Source organism: Chrysemys picta, chromosome 1 (assembly GCF_011386835.1).
Source record: "Chrysemys picta bellii isolate R12L10 chromosome 1, ASM1138683v2, whole genome shotgun sequence".
NCBI lineage: Eukaryota > Metazoa > Chordata > Testudines > Emydidae > Chrysemys > Chrysemys picta.
In genome coordinates this window covers 237151618-237166265 of record NC_088791.1, presented here as the reverse complement: position 1 = coordinate 237166265, position 14648 = coordinate 237151618, and the positions used below count along the sequence as shown (strand labels likewise).

Genomic DNA, 14648 nt, shown 5'->3' with positions numbered 1-14648 from the left:
CTATATTTAAAGAGATGCTGTTGAATTGTATTTCTGGAATTGTCCAATTTAAAAACTGCTTCTAATAAAGCAGCCTTTAAATATTATAAGAATGGCCATATTGGATCAGACCAATGGTCCATCTAGCTCAGTATCCTGTCTTCTTACAGTGGCCAGTGCCAGATGATTCAAAGAGAATGAACAGAACAAGGCAATGATTCATCCCTTATCTAGTCCCAGCTTCTGGCAGTCAGAGGCTTAGGGATACCCAGAGCATGGGGTTGCATTCCTGACCATTACGGATGTAAATATCCATTTAAAGCAACAGAGTCCTGTGGCACCTTTAAGACTAACAGATGTATTGGAGCATAAGCTTTCGTGGGTGAATGCCCACTTCGTCGGATAACAAGCATCCGACGAAGTGGGCATTCACCCACGAAAGCTTATGCTCCAATACATCTGTTAGTCTTAAAGGTGCCACAGGACTCTCTGTTGCTTTTTACAGATCCAGACTAACACGGCTACCCCTCTGATACTTAATATCCATTTAAAAAGTTAACCATTTAAACAATTAAAATTATGTCATTTAAACAGTTAACCGATTAAAGGGAAAGGGGCCGGGTTGGCTGGCCAGCGCGGGCCGGGGTCTAACAGTTAGGGTCAGATAACTAGTAAGACTAAAGCTTACCGGTTAACTGTTTAACCATTGAGTATTTTACATTCCCTACTGACCATTTTGTCTAATACCCATTGATGGACCTATCCATGAACTTGTCTAATTTTGAACCCAGTTATGCTTTTTGGCCTTCACATCATCCCCGGCAATGAGTTCCCATTGTGTGACGAAGTACAGTAAACCCTCGTTGGTAGCAACATGTTGGTGCCCTTTTTCCTATGTTGCTCCTAAGCGGTTGTTGCTGTTATGGGGAGTGTCATGTGACCAAAGGCCTATGAAGAGTTAAGAGTGTTTTGGAAGGTGTGGGTCAGCCATGTTGAGGAAGGGTATTGAGGAGTGTGGGGTGGAGGAATGGGAAACCCTGGATTTGGCAGGGGAGCCCCCAATCGGCAAAATGGCTGAGTGAGCCTGGCTGCCGACAGGCTGAGGATGCTCTCACTGGCAGCTTCATGCTCACCCTGGTAAGGGAGGGATGGGTGGCTGGGGAGGGCACCTGTGCAATGGGAGTGTGTGTGTGTAGGGGGGGAGGGGGTGGCTCCTTGCATGGACAGAGGAGTTGGAAGTGGTGAAGGAGACAGGTCAGTGCCCTGGGGAGCGAGGTCCCCCGACCACCCGCTGCAAAACAGCACAGCCACACCCCGCCATTGACAACCAAGATGGATGGGACAGGTCAGTGTTGGGAGCGGGGTCCCTGATACTCCCCACTGCAAAATAGCAAACACCACCCTGCATGTCGCTGTTTGCAAGCCAGATGCTGAGGAAGGGAGGAGGGAACCTTTCAGCTGTTCCTCTGCTGCTCCCCCAACCCCAGCTTCTCCCACCCTGAAAAATCTCTCTCTTCTAGACCCTCTCCTCAAACTCCCTGCTCTCCATGCAGGCTCTGTCAGGCAGAGCAAATGGATGGGGCTGTGTGCCTGGCGTTGAAGTTCCAGGTCAGGAGATGAATGGAAAATATGAAGTTTGGGGTGTACTGTATATGCCCCCCCAATCTCCACCGCTGGAGGTGATGTCACAATGTCACAAATGTTGCTCTTATGTGGTGACTATGTTGCTGTTACCAAGTGGACAATACACAGTAGGCATAGTGTTCCCAGGTGAAATGTTGCTCTTACAAGTTGTTGATGCAAACAAATGTCTACTGTACTTCTTTGTATTTGTTTTAAACCTGGTGCCTATTAATTTCATTGGGTGACCCTTGGTTCTTGTGTTACGTGAAAGGGTAAATAATTCCTTATTCACTTTCTCTGTACCATTCATGATTTTATAGACCTGTATCATATCCCCCGTCGCTCTTAGTGATCTCTTTTTCTAAGTTGAACAGTCCCAGTCTTTTTAACCTCTTCTCATTTGGAAGCTGTTCCATGCCCCATGCCATTTTTGTTGCCCTTCTCTGTATTTCTATATTTTTTTTGAGATGAGGTGACTAGAACTGCACATAATATTCAAGGTGTGGGCATACCATGGATTTATGTAATGATATTGTGATATTTTTTGTCGTCTTATCTACCCTTTCCTAGCATTCTGTTGGCTTTTTTGACTGCTGTTGCACATTGAGCAGATGTTTTCCAAGAACTATCCACGATGACTGTGAAATCTTTCTTGAGTGGTGACAGCTAACTTAGACCCCATCATTTTGTATGTATAATTGGGATTATTTTTCCAATGTACATTTCTTTGCACTTATCAGTATTGAATTTTATCTGCCATTGTTGCCCAATCACATAGTTTTGTATCTTTGGGAGATATTACTGCATTAAGTGTATGCATCATTGTAGGCCAGGGATTTTATGTATTTTCATGGGGGGTTGGAGGATGCCACAGCCCTCCCGTAACCAAGAACAGTTGGGGGGTGATTAGGCAAAATCATTCAGGTTGCGACACCTCTAGGGAGGTACCTCCAGCTGGAGAGGCTCTCGTATACTAGTTCAGATTGGATTCTCCAGAGACCATCAGGCAAAGAGAGGCCTTTTGGATAATATTTTGAGTTTAAACTGGCTCAGGGTCCTCTTTTTGATCCAGCAAATGGACAGAACATTCAGTCTAAGGGGGTGACCCCCAGTGCTTATGGAAGGCTTGGAAAGATTGACACCTACCAGTTGGAGTTGGGGTGACCTGAGATAAGCTTTTTAGCATGTGCATAGGTTCTTTTATTGTTTTTAATATGTTTGGTCTGTAATTCTTTCATCTTAAGAATAAATCTGTGGTAACTCATAACTTTTTGAAGAGTAGCAAAGCACAGAGGCTGGGCTGGTTAAGTTTGGCTTGCTGGGAATAACACCGTATAGGCAGGGAACTGTGCAATGACAATTCAGAAGGGAGAGAGACATTGGTCTCCTCCCAAGAGAGGTGATGGCTGAGCTATGTAGAATGGGTGCCCATGCTGGACCTCAGAGGGGGGGAATCCAGGTGCAGTTGTCGTGAACTGTGACACTTGTATATAAAATCTTTCACTTCTTAGGTGTTAACATAGTTTGATCCAAGATTAAGGCCATTTTGGCCTGCAAATTGCAATCTGCAGACAATTTCAAAATCTCAGAAATTGAAATTATGTTTAGCAACACTGTGTAGAACTTCTGTATCTCCTCATGTTGCATTTTCTGGAGCAATGTAATAATAGGAGTTTCTTGGGACAAAATGACATTTCCTGCTACCGTGTACTTCACATGAGCAGTCATGTACATATAGGGAATTAATTTTAAAGGGCTTTAAAACTCATGAGTTTTGCAAATTACACACCATTTCACCTTTCTGACACAAGGCAATGGATACTCAGCTTACTGTTTTGTGTCGCATGCTTTATTCTTCATCGAGGGTCTTCAGTTTTATCTTCTGATTCAGGCTTGTTGGCCTTTTTATTCCAAACTCCCTCTCCCTTCCACACCCTCCCCAAAAAGTGGCAGTTTGTGGTCCAGAAACTTTTCAAATGTTTTTTAGTCAGCCAGTTCTATGCATGTAATTTTTATACAAATGTGGTTAAAACACTGTAGTAGTCAGGGATTGATCGGATTAAAATTGCCTGACTGGCCCTGACATCAGCAACTGCTTGCAATTGCAAATGACTATAATGGTATTAGAGGTCATTCCCTCCTAAAATCAGCTCAAACTACTCTAACAGTATCAAGTCATCAAGTTTATAGTTTATTTTGTTATAAAGTAATATTGTCAATCCTAGAACTTCAAAAATCATTGTTTTTTTTCAATTGTCTGTCTCTCCCCCCCCCCCCTTAATATGTTGGCGTGTAGGCTGATTTTAACTCCACTTGCCCCACCCCTCAATGTGTTAGGGTTACTAACTCTCAAAAATGTATTGTAACACAATTTTGTCCCCTGCTGCAGGAGCCCTTGCTAGAAGACACAACCAAGAATGGGACTATATTGTGCTAGGCATTGTACAAATACTAGTAAGAGAGTGTGCTTGCCAGTGATGGGTTTGTGAAGTGGGAGCTGGAACTGAGATCCATGAAACGCATATAGGGCCACAAAACATCCATTAGATGGAAACAAATTTTTAATCCTTGCTGAGCTGAATTCAGAGTGGTCAGCTACAGATGAAAGGTTCTGTAGCTCATTAGCAATGTCCTGAGGCATCCAATCTCCCACAAGTGCTAATTTTACAGCCTCAAGAAGGAGGCATGCATTCTAGAATGATAAATTTACCAAATTTATTGTGACCTTTTTGGAGCTTACTCAGGCACGGTCTTCCAGTGTGGACAAACAGGGACAGTCTCCCACACATTGCTCTCAGTCTTTAAACACCAATATAATAAAGTGCTGCACCCTGTTCTTAAAGGAATAGCTCTCATTAACCAAAACACAAATACTAAAAATGCCACAGTAAAACAAATATTAACTAGGGCTGTCAAGCGATTAAAAAATTAATCATGATTAATCAGGTGATTCAAGTGATTAATTGTGTGATTAAACAATAATAGAATACCCAATAATAGAATACCATTTATTTAAATATTTTGGATGTTTTCTACATTTTCAAATATATTGATTTCAATTACAACACAGAATACAAAGTATACAGCGCTCACTTCATATTTATTTTTGCTTACAAAAATGTTTGTGCAGTAAAAAACAAAAGAAACCGTATTTTCCAATTCACCTCATACAAGTACTGTAATGCGAGTTGCACTTACAAATGTAGAATTATGTACAAAAAAAAAACTGCATTCAGAAACAAAACAATGTAAAACTTTTGCGCTTACAAGTGCACTCAGTCCTACTTGTTCAGCCAGTCACTCAGACAAACAATTTTGTTTACATTTGCAGGAGATAATGCTGCCCACTTCTTGTTTACAATGTCACCTGAAAGTGAGAACAGACTTTCGCAAGGCACTGTTGTAGCTGGCGTTGCAAGATATTTACATGCCAGATGCGCTAAAGATTCATGTGTCATTTCATCTTCAACCATCATTCCAGAGGCCATGTGTCCATGGTTATGATGGGTTCTGCTCGATAACGATCCAAGCAGAGCAGACCAATGCATGTTCACTTTCATCATCTGAGTCAGATGCCACCAGCAGAGGGTTGATTTTCTCTTTTGATGGTTTGGGTTTTGTAGTTTCCGTATTGGAGTTTTGCTCTTTTAAGACTTCTGAAAGCATGCTCTACGTCTCGTCCCTCTCAGATTTTGGAAGGCACTTAAGATTCTTAAACCTTGGGCTGAGTGCTGTAGCTTTCTTTAGAAATCTCACATTGGTACCTTCTTTGCGTTTTATCAGATCTGCAGTGAAAGTGTTCTTTAGACGAATAATATGTGCCGGGTTATCATTTGAGACTGCTATAGTACGAAATATATGCCAGAATGTGGGTAAAACAGAGCAGGAAAACATGCTATTCTCCTCCAAGGAGTTCAGTCAATATTTAATTAACGCAGTATTTTTTTTAATGAGCATCATCAGCATGGAAGCATATTCTCTGGAATGGTAGCCGAAGCATGAAGGGGGATACGAATGTTTAGCATATCTGGCATGTAAATACTCAGCAGTGCTGGCTACAAAAATGCCATGTGAACGCCTATTCTCACTTTCTGGTGACATTGTAAACAAGAAGCGAGCAGCATTATCTCCCGTAAATGTAAACAAACTTGTTTGTCTTAGTGATTGCCTGAATAAGAAGTAGGACTGAGTGGACTTGTAGATTTTGTTATTGTTGTTACATAACTGCACTCAAAACCAAAATAATGTAAAACTTTAGAGCCTACATTTGTAAGTTGTACCTTTACGATACAGAGATTGCATTATGGATGAGGTGAATTGAAAAATACTATTGCTTTTTATTGTTTTTACAGTGCAAATATTTGCAATAAAAATAATAATATGAAGTGAGCATTGTATGCTTTGTATTCTGTGTTGTAATTTAAAACAATATATTTGAAAATAAATTTCAATTGGTATTCTATTGTTTGTGCGATTAAAACTGCGATGGATCATGATTAATTTTTGTGAGTTAACTGTGATTAATCGACAGCCTTAATATTAATACCCAGTTCACTTCTGCATACGTTGTATTGGAGTATAAAATAATTCCAACAGTTACTCCAGGGTTCTTACTAGAGCTAGTCATGAATTTTCTAATGAATCCTTTTTAGTTGGAAAATGCCAATTCATTGAAACTGAAACATTTCCTGGGAACATACCGGTTTCAGTGAAACTTTCGTAGGTCCAGGATGGAATTTCTGATCAAAACCAGAGAGAGAGAGAGCGTGCAACCAACCCAGGATAGCCAACAGCCTGGTGGTTAGGGTACTCAGCCTGTGGGAGACTTTGGGCTGAAGTCCCAGCTCTGCCTGATTCAGACCAGAGGCTTGGACCTAGATCTCCCACATCCCATACGAGTGGGTCGGGGACCATGGTTCTTGAATGCTGATCCAAAGGGCTTGTAGGAGCTAGTAAGTTCCAACCTGCCACCCAATGAGCTGCTAACAGTTGGCAAAAGCAAGAACTTCACCACCAAACCCCGCAACCTGGGGTCCGACGACTGCTGCCCATGACTGCAGTCCTGGGATCTGATTGGGTCCCTACTTGTATTTAAACCAAGTGCAGGAACAGGAAATTGTCCATGCAACTGGCTTTTCCCTGCTTAGGGCTGCTTCTGCCTGATTTCTAATCGCTGGTCCTGCATCCTGACAGCTGACTCCTGCTTTGCCCTCTGGCCTGGCTCAGTCTGATCTCTTGGTATCACACCCGGCCCGGCTCCTGTTCCAACCAGTAGGTCAGACTGCCCATGTCCCAGTTATGACAGAGTGTTCTAACCACCAGGGTATAGAGTCTCTGTCTCCAGCTGGAGCTCTTCCCCCTTGTATAACTAATCGTTTGGCCAGGGAGAGAGAGTGACTCTATAGTCACCAAATCAGGCAGAGCATGGAACTACCTGAGCCTCAGTCTCCCATATTGCAGGTAAGTGCCATAATCACCAGGCTGATGGCTGTTCTGGGGCTGAGGCAGCTCTGTCTTGCCTTTTGTGAAAAACTTATGGCCTCAGTTTCATCCTGATGTACAATGGGAAAACTTTTGAAATCTCAGAGTTCTGTGTGGTGGTAAAACTGTTTCCTACTCAGTTGTAGTCCTCACACTAACTTATGCATAAATTCTTTCCCCTCAAATGCATAATCAGGAGGGTTTGAACCCACAGCCTTCAGATCTACAGCACATACTCCTACCTCTCAAAGGGGAAAGGTAACTGGTTGGCGAAAGTATAGTGTTATCCTCTCTGTGAGCCAGCTCATACAGGGACATACAAAACATGCTTTACCACTGGGTTACACAAGTATTTGAGAGAGAGAGAGCATCATAATTCTAGTTTCTATTTGTGGTTTGTGTAGCAGCATTTTCTAGTGCTCATGGTAGTTGTGGTGGTGTCTTCACCAAAGGAAGATGTGGTACATTCTGTCCTGCCTTTGCATTTGGTCTCTGAAGGGTCAGGTCAGCTTCTGGAAGAAGGGGTTATTATAAACCTCAGGAAATTAACCCCCTCTCTGAAATCTGTCCACCCATGATCAGTCTTCAAGCCCTAGAGTCTTCTTCCCGCACCCCACTCCTTCCAGGAGAAGCTTGCTAAAGCATTTCTTGTAGCAGCTCAGATTAGGAAGTCAAATACACATCCATTCAAGCTGATCTTCTATGTAATGAGCATCATGTCGTCTTTCATGGCTCTGATCCCTTGAACCAGCAAACCTCCCTTCCTTCACCTAGTTTTCTGGCTCAGTAGATTCTGCGTGCAGGGAAAGATTACCTTAGCTCTAGCAGTCCAGCACTGCTGGAGGAATCCCAATGAATTTCTCCAGGGAGTGCGTGCCTCTGCTGGATTTTTAGGCGAGCAGTCATCACCAGAGGTGCAAGACTGGATGGGGATTCTTTCTCATCCCGGAGATCTTGCTTCCTCATCAAACTTCTTGAGCTGCAAATGGGAAGATTGGTCTTCAGATTACAAGTGATTAACCCAGCACTAATGTCAAATAAATAAGCAGGGAAACATTAGCAAAAGAAGCCCTGATCCTGATAAACTGGGCAGAACACATCTGATCATTGAAATACCACTTGCCAAGCCTGTGTTCAGACTTCAAGTGAAGTGGCTGAGTCCCATCTGCCAGGGAAATCGGAAATGTATTTGAAGTTTTCTGATGACAACTTCTCAATGCTTGCAGATCTGCAGCAACCAGTAATTCCAAGCTTCCACTCTTCCACTGAGTTGCAGTGGACAGTGGCTTCTGTGTGACAGACATCATGTTCCCCATCTCTTGAGTTCACCTAATGTATACCTGTCTTTCTGATCATTTGTCCTGATGAAACTAAAAGTAGACAAAATAAGTCTGATTTTGATTGCCCCTGATTCTAGTAGTACTCTGACCTGTCGGCCTTTGGTAGGAGATTATCTTCCCATCGCTTGAGTCAAAAGTCCAGTGTGTCACAAGACTTCAGAAAAGTTGTTTTAAAGGGTCAGCTCATGAAATAGAATCCCTGGTTTATGAGACCATGTCAACAAGGTTAGTCTCCACCTTGCTGATATATAGTAACATTATGCACAAAAAGAACCTACCTAAAATACCTGCCACTAGTGTATCTGAGCACAAGATTGCTTATAGCTTTTTTCTACTTCATGGGTGTTGGAGTTTTTTCGGGAAGATGTTGGTTACCATTAGGCTTTTAGGGGTCTGGCATTCACCCTGCAGGCCACTAAAGGGCATACAATCTAATAGAAAACCCCTTTATGTTCTCAAGAACCAGGTGACCAGCATAACTTAAAATATCTCTGCTAGACTGCACCATATTCAAGTTTGGAGTCAAAATTTGGTTTTGTTTAACCTCTCCAGGGGTAAGGGCCTATTCCCTAAGAGGCAAAGTCACTTCGTGGGCTGAGAGAATCTCTGAGATGTGATATTCTAGGTAGTGACCTGGCAATCACACCACACCAGTAGTCAGTATTTCAGAATCTATATCAGCGCTTTAGTGAATATGGATTATTTGGATGCAGTGTTTTTTAGGAGCCGTAGTCCAGTACGTTCCCTCTCCTCACCACCCTTTCTATCTCAGCCTATTGAGGGTTTACCTTGAGGTACTGCTATGCATAGCTCAGATGCCAGTGTTAAGCTGTTCACCGAAAGGGAGATTTTGGTCTTGGTTTGTAACTGATTTTTCTGAACAAACCTGGGGTAAATCAATTGTTGTTTTAACCAAGAGGCACTCCACTGAGCAAAAAGTGACTTTTGTCCTTTTTTGTTTTTTTACATAAAAGCATCAACAGCTTTTGAGATTAGATGTAAATCCACTAGTGTAATTAACCGGTGCCTGACACCAGGAAAATTGAACCTGCTTCCCAAAATGCACTAAGTATCAAATATGAAAAATATGTATCGCTGACTGGCAATATTGTGCATGGTTAGTAGCAATCATGTTTAAACAGCTTATAAGTGGTCTGCTATATAAGGTGTATGTTGGACAATAAAAGTAGTAAATTATTGTTGATACTGAACACTGTAATGCTGTGTTGTAGTTGGAAGAAGAAAATACTTTAGTGCAGGACGTAGCAGGTGCCCTGAAGACTAATTTTGGTAAGCATCTCCTAAATAAAGGGTTGTTTTGTTTCATGTTTCACTTTTCTGAGGATGCAATTTGCAACTTCTACGTTTATTTTAGCTTCGGATTATGTGCATGAGTATGTTATTGAAAAAGACAATCTGTGTGCAATCAGCGAAGTGGAATTGGAGATCCTGCTAAAAACTAAACCAACCAACCCTTTGTTTTTTGTTTCCTAAGCAGAAGCTTCACTATGAGGCGGGGTGGATGGAGGAAACGAGCCAGCAATGACGATGGCTGGGGGATATGGGTATGTTTAAAACCAAAAGGCTTTTTATTGAAAGGGTAAATAAATGCAATGTTGTTGACACTTTTTTTGATTTTTTTTAAAAAAATACATAATGTGTAAAGGGCTTCAAAACACACATACATATATTTGCTCCACTTGAAAGAGACTGTCAGATTAAAAATCATTCCAAAAAACACATGTCCTGACTTTCAGAGATGTTCAGCAAAGCCATCCAATAAATTGCACTTATTGACCAGTCCATGTTCACTGGGTCTTATTTTAACATTCCAGACTCTTGAGCAACTTTCAACAGCCTCCAGTTTAAAAACAAAAGAACAACTTACTGAAAGAATTAATGTTTCTCCACTCTTTTCTCTCCCCCCTCCCCTTGGAAAAAATAATAGATTGACCTTACACCAAAGATGGGCCGTTTTATATCTTTCATCCCTGCAGAGTAGGAATAGGAGCTTTTTTGCCATTGGGGAGATTGTATGATAGGTCCATTTTTGAGAGATTTGAAGTTACAATTTTCCTCTTCATCTAAGTCCTTTACAGTTGGACATGTGACAACGAAGGCACCTAAATTTAGATAAGTGTATACTACGCCACCATGTGTCATGTACATGTAGGAAGAAAGAATTCATGAATTATTTCAGGAAAATTCTATGGCCTGTATATACAGAAGGTCAGACTAGATGATCACAAAGGCCCCTTTTGGCCTTGGAATCTCTGAAGGTTAATGGATTTGAGTCTCTACCCTATCCTTAGAGCACATAGGCCACGAATTACCAGCCAAACTCACTCTCTGTGGCTTTATTTATTTTCATTTGACTTTATTGCTAACTCAAACAATAAGGAAACATAAACCCCAGCCTAAGCTTCCTCCCTGAGCTTGACTTTTCCTAGGGTTTCTCCAGAACTTCCTCTGAACTAGATCATTCTCCTTCAGAGAGCCATTCCCATGTCCTTTACAGCCAGAGTAGAGCCACACCTTCACAGCAGGTGTGCAGACCTAAAGTCCTCCTGTGTGGGATTCTGCCACCTGGGAGAGTAAATGAAGAGCCTTGCCACGTTGCTAGCATGGTGCAACTGTTTAATCAGCAGGAGTTTGGATTAAATATATTACTCATGGTTTGGAGAAACCGCATATGAATTTTGCAGTTCATCCAAAATGAGTTTCAGGAGGGAAAACCAAATTTATACAAACTATTTTCAGGATGGAATATCTGATTGAGTTTACAGTTTTTGTTGAAACTGATCTGTTTCGTACCTAGGCATCAGAAAGTGAAAATAGTCGTTGCTGTGGTTCATGTTTAATCTTCTCTTTTATTTAAATTCTAGGGAGGATACATGTCTGCAAAGGTCCAGAAACTGGAGGATCAGTTCCAGTCAGATGCGGTTATACAGCATCAGAAGGATGGAACTTCATCCAATATCTTTAGTGGAGTTGCCATCTATGTCAATGGCTTTACAGGTGAGGTTTTCATTTTTCTCCGAAACATTAAAAGTGATTCTCGTTTATACTAATGCCTCTCTACACTGCTGGTGAGGTATAAAGGAGCCTTATTGTAAATGATAATCTGGCCTTAAATATGTATAGCTGATTAAGAGCCTGCAGTGGTATAAATAAAATTTAGTTATGATTGTAAAATGTTCCTTGGAAATTTATGGTTAAGGCTCAGGTGGCTTTCTATACAAAATCATTTTCTTCAACTAGTCATAATGTGACAAAAAAATATTGTTCCACTTGAAACTTTACAAGCTTGGGTCTCAGACTGGAGTTTTTTCCTAAATTTGGCAGAATTTGGTCTTAAAGTTTGAGTTACCAGAACACTCCCAATAAAATATTAAGTTGGCTGGGTCTTTTCACTCAAGTCAGAGAGCTTAATTTAAAAAACTGAAACTTGATTAGTCGTCCTAGGGCTAATAATTTTGTCTACTTAAGAAAAAAAGATACTTTAAAATGATATCGATCAGCCATCAAATCAGAATGGCTACTGAAACATTCCATAATGGCATCTATTTTTTATTTTTCAATTCTGAATGTAAGCATTTTTTCACCATTTAATTATATGTATGGCCATTGACATTGTCATTAAGCAAGATGTGGACCAATTGGAGAGAGTCCAGAAGAGAGGAAGAAAAATGATAAAAGGTTTAGAAACAGGGCCTATGAAGAAGGGTTAAAAAAATGGGCCATATTTCATCTTGAGAAAAGAAGACTGAGGGGGAATTCGATAAGTCTTCAAATATATTAAAGGCTGCTGTAAAGATAATTGTGATCAGTTGTTCTCCATGTTCACGGAAGGTAGGAAAAGATGTATTCAGTTTAATCTGCAGCAAGATTAGTTATTAGGAAATACTTTCTAACTGTAAGAATAGTTAAGGAGTGGAACAGGTTACAAGGGAGGTTGTGGAATTCCTGTCATTGGAGGTTTTTAAAAGCAGATTAAACAAATATCTGCAATGGATGGTCCAGGTATACTTGGTCCTACCTCAGTGTACTGGGAGGGACTAGATGACCCTTGAGGTCGTTTCCAGACCTTCGTTTCTATGATTCTGTGATAATTGGCAGTAAATGTTTTTCCATCTATCATGTGAATTATTATTGAAATTGAACTTAGGGATGTGGAAATCCAATAAATTTATATAGTGTTTGCAGAGTTTTTAATTCTGCACCCAGGATAATCCTAACTTTGCATTTCCAAACTATTGATCATGGAGTATCCCAGTCACATTATCAGGTAGCAGATACGTGGGGTATGATGATCAAATTTACAATTTGGTGGATGGAGTGGGCTCTTCAGTGCATCATGTCTGAGACAATGGGTCTTATGAATTGAATACGGGGGGATGAGAGAGAAATAGATGTATGTTGCTTTTAAGGGGCTATTCAGATAAAATAGTCTGTGATTAGGTTAGTAAATGTGTTGTGGGGAGTAGGGTAGTAAGATTCATCTACAGGATTTAGGCACACATTTCTCCTGGGTTCCACAAAGAAACCCAGAAGCCTTTTTGAAATCTTCCAGAAGCCACTGTTTCGGGGAGCTGTACAGGGGATTTTGGGATAGGTACCCATTCAACAGTACAACTGCAGTGGTGTTGAGCAGCACTAGTGTGTGCACAAGGCAAAACTGAAACAGACACGAAAACCAAAATAACCTGGCTGGCATGGCCATGCTGCACCACTGGCACTTAGTACACTCTTACTGGTTCAATTTTTAGCATAGACAGGACCAATTAGTTGAAATCTTTTGTGTGTTTTTTCTTTAAAACAGTGGCTCTCAACCTTTCCAGATAACTATACCTCTTTCAGGAGTCTGATTCGTCTTGCGTACCCCCAAGTTACACCTCTATTTAAAATCTACTTGTTTACAAAAATCAGACCTAAAAATCCAAAAGTGTCACAGCACGCCATTACTGAAAAATTGCTTCCTTTTTTGGGCGATCACTCGTTACTGAGTATGATCATATTTCATGGAAGTTATGGGTCCTCAGGTGGCTAATAAGGCCAATCCTTGAACCACAAGTTCTGTTGGAATGAAGGCAGATGTTTTCAGGCTCAGCAGGAGGCTGTTGACCATGACTGGAAGCCAGTCTCTCCTTCCTTCTGTGCCTCTTGTCCTCTTCAGCTTGTCGGCGAACAAGTTCAAAATGCAGGGGAACATCACGTAGGACTTCACTCCATTTTAAGCGATCCTGGGCAAGTGTCTCCCAAGTGTCAATGCCAATATTACACTTTTTTTAGGTTGTCCTTCAGTAAGTCCTTATAACGCTTCTGTTGTCCATACACTTCTTTCAGCTGAGAGAACAAACCTGTTTTGGAAGGCAATGGTCTGGCATTCGGACAGTGTGACCAGTCCAGCAGAATTGCTGATGGATGACTGTTGCCTTGATACTGGTGGTCTTTGCCTCTTCCAGGACACTAATATAGGTGTGCCTGTCTTCCCATTTGATTTTCAGAATCTTACGAAAGCAGCGTTGATGGTGCCTCTCAAGGACTTTCATGTGCTGTCTATAGGTTGTCCAAGTTTCGGACCCATACAACAGTGTTGGGAGAGTAGCAGCTTGATAAACAAGAAGCTTGTTGTCTGTTCGAATGTCGTGATCTTCAAAAACCCTATGCCGTAAACAAGAAAAAACTACACTAGCACAGCGCAGGCGAAACTGAATTTCTGCATCAATGTCTGCCTTGGATGAAAGATGACTTCCAAGGCAGAGGAAATGATCGACATTCTCCAGTGTAACTCCATTGGTTTTGATAGATGGGGCATGTAATACCTCTTTTGGAGAGGGCTGATAGAGCACTTTAGTCTTCTTGATATTAAGAGTGAGACCAAGACATGCGTAAGCATCAGCAAACACATTCAAGATAGTTTGAAGATCTTTCTCAGAGTGGGCAAAGATTGCGTTGTCATCAGCTTACTGAAGTTCCACAATAGATGTTTTGGACATCTTACTCTTGGCTTTCAGCCTGCTAAGCCTGAACAGCTTTCTGTCCATTCTGTAAATGATTTCAACGCCAACTGTAAACTTCCCAGCAACTAGGTAAAGAATGACGGCGATAAAAACGGCAAATATGGTTGGAGTGGTGATGCAGCCCTGTTTTACTCCTGTTTGTACTTTGAAAGGTTCACTCTGGGAGCCAGTGCTGCTCAGAACAGTCACTTTTATATTATCA

General features: G+C 41.3%; 1 protein-coding gene across 34 annotated transcripts in view; it reads left to right on the top strand.

The window, feature by feature from the left end:
• The window catches only part of REV1 (REV1 DNA directed polymerase), a 100137-nt gene that overhangs the window by 6507 nt on the left and 78982 nt on the right, over window positions 1–14648 (top strand). For 7 of the 34 annotated variants that reach the window (XM_065580853.1, XM_065580843.1, XM_065580872.1 and 4 more), the window contains exons 2-5: window positions 2173–2290; window positions 9656–9713; window positions 9922–9988; window positions 11309–11441. In XM_065580853.1, coding sequence (XP_065436925.1) covers window positions 9932–9988; window positions 11309–11441 — 190 coding nt within the window. In that variant the 5' untranslated portion in view covers window positions 2173–2290; window positions 9656–9713; window positions 9922–9931. Of the gene's footprint in view, window positions 1–2172; window positions 2291–3991; window positions 4057–8500; window positions 8649–9655; window positions 9714–9918; window positions 9989–11308; window positions 11442–14648 lie in introns of those variants that run through there. The other 27 variants (XM_065580854.1, XM_065580844.1, XM_065580867.1 and 24 more) reach the window with 10 other exon arrangements.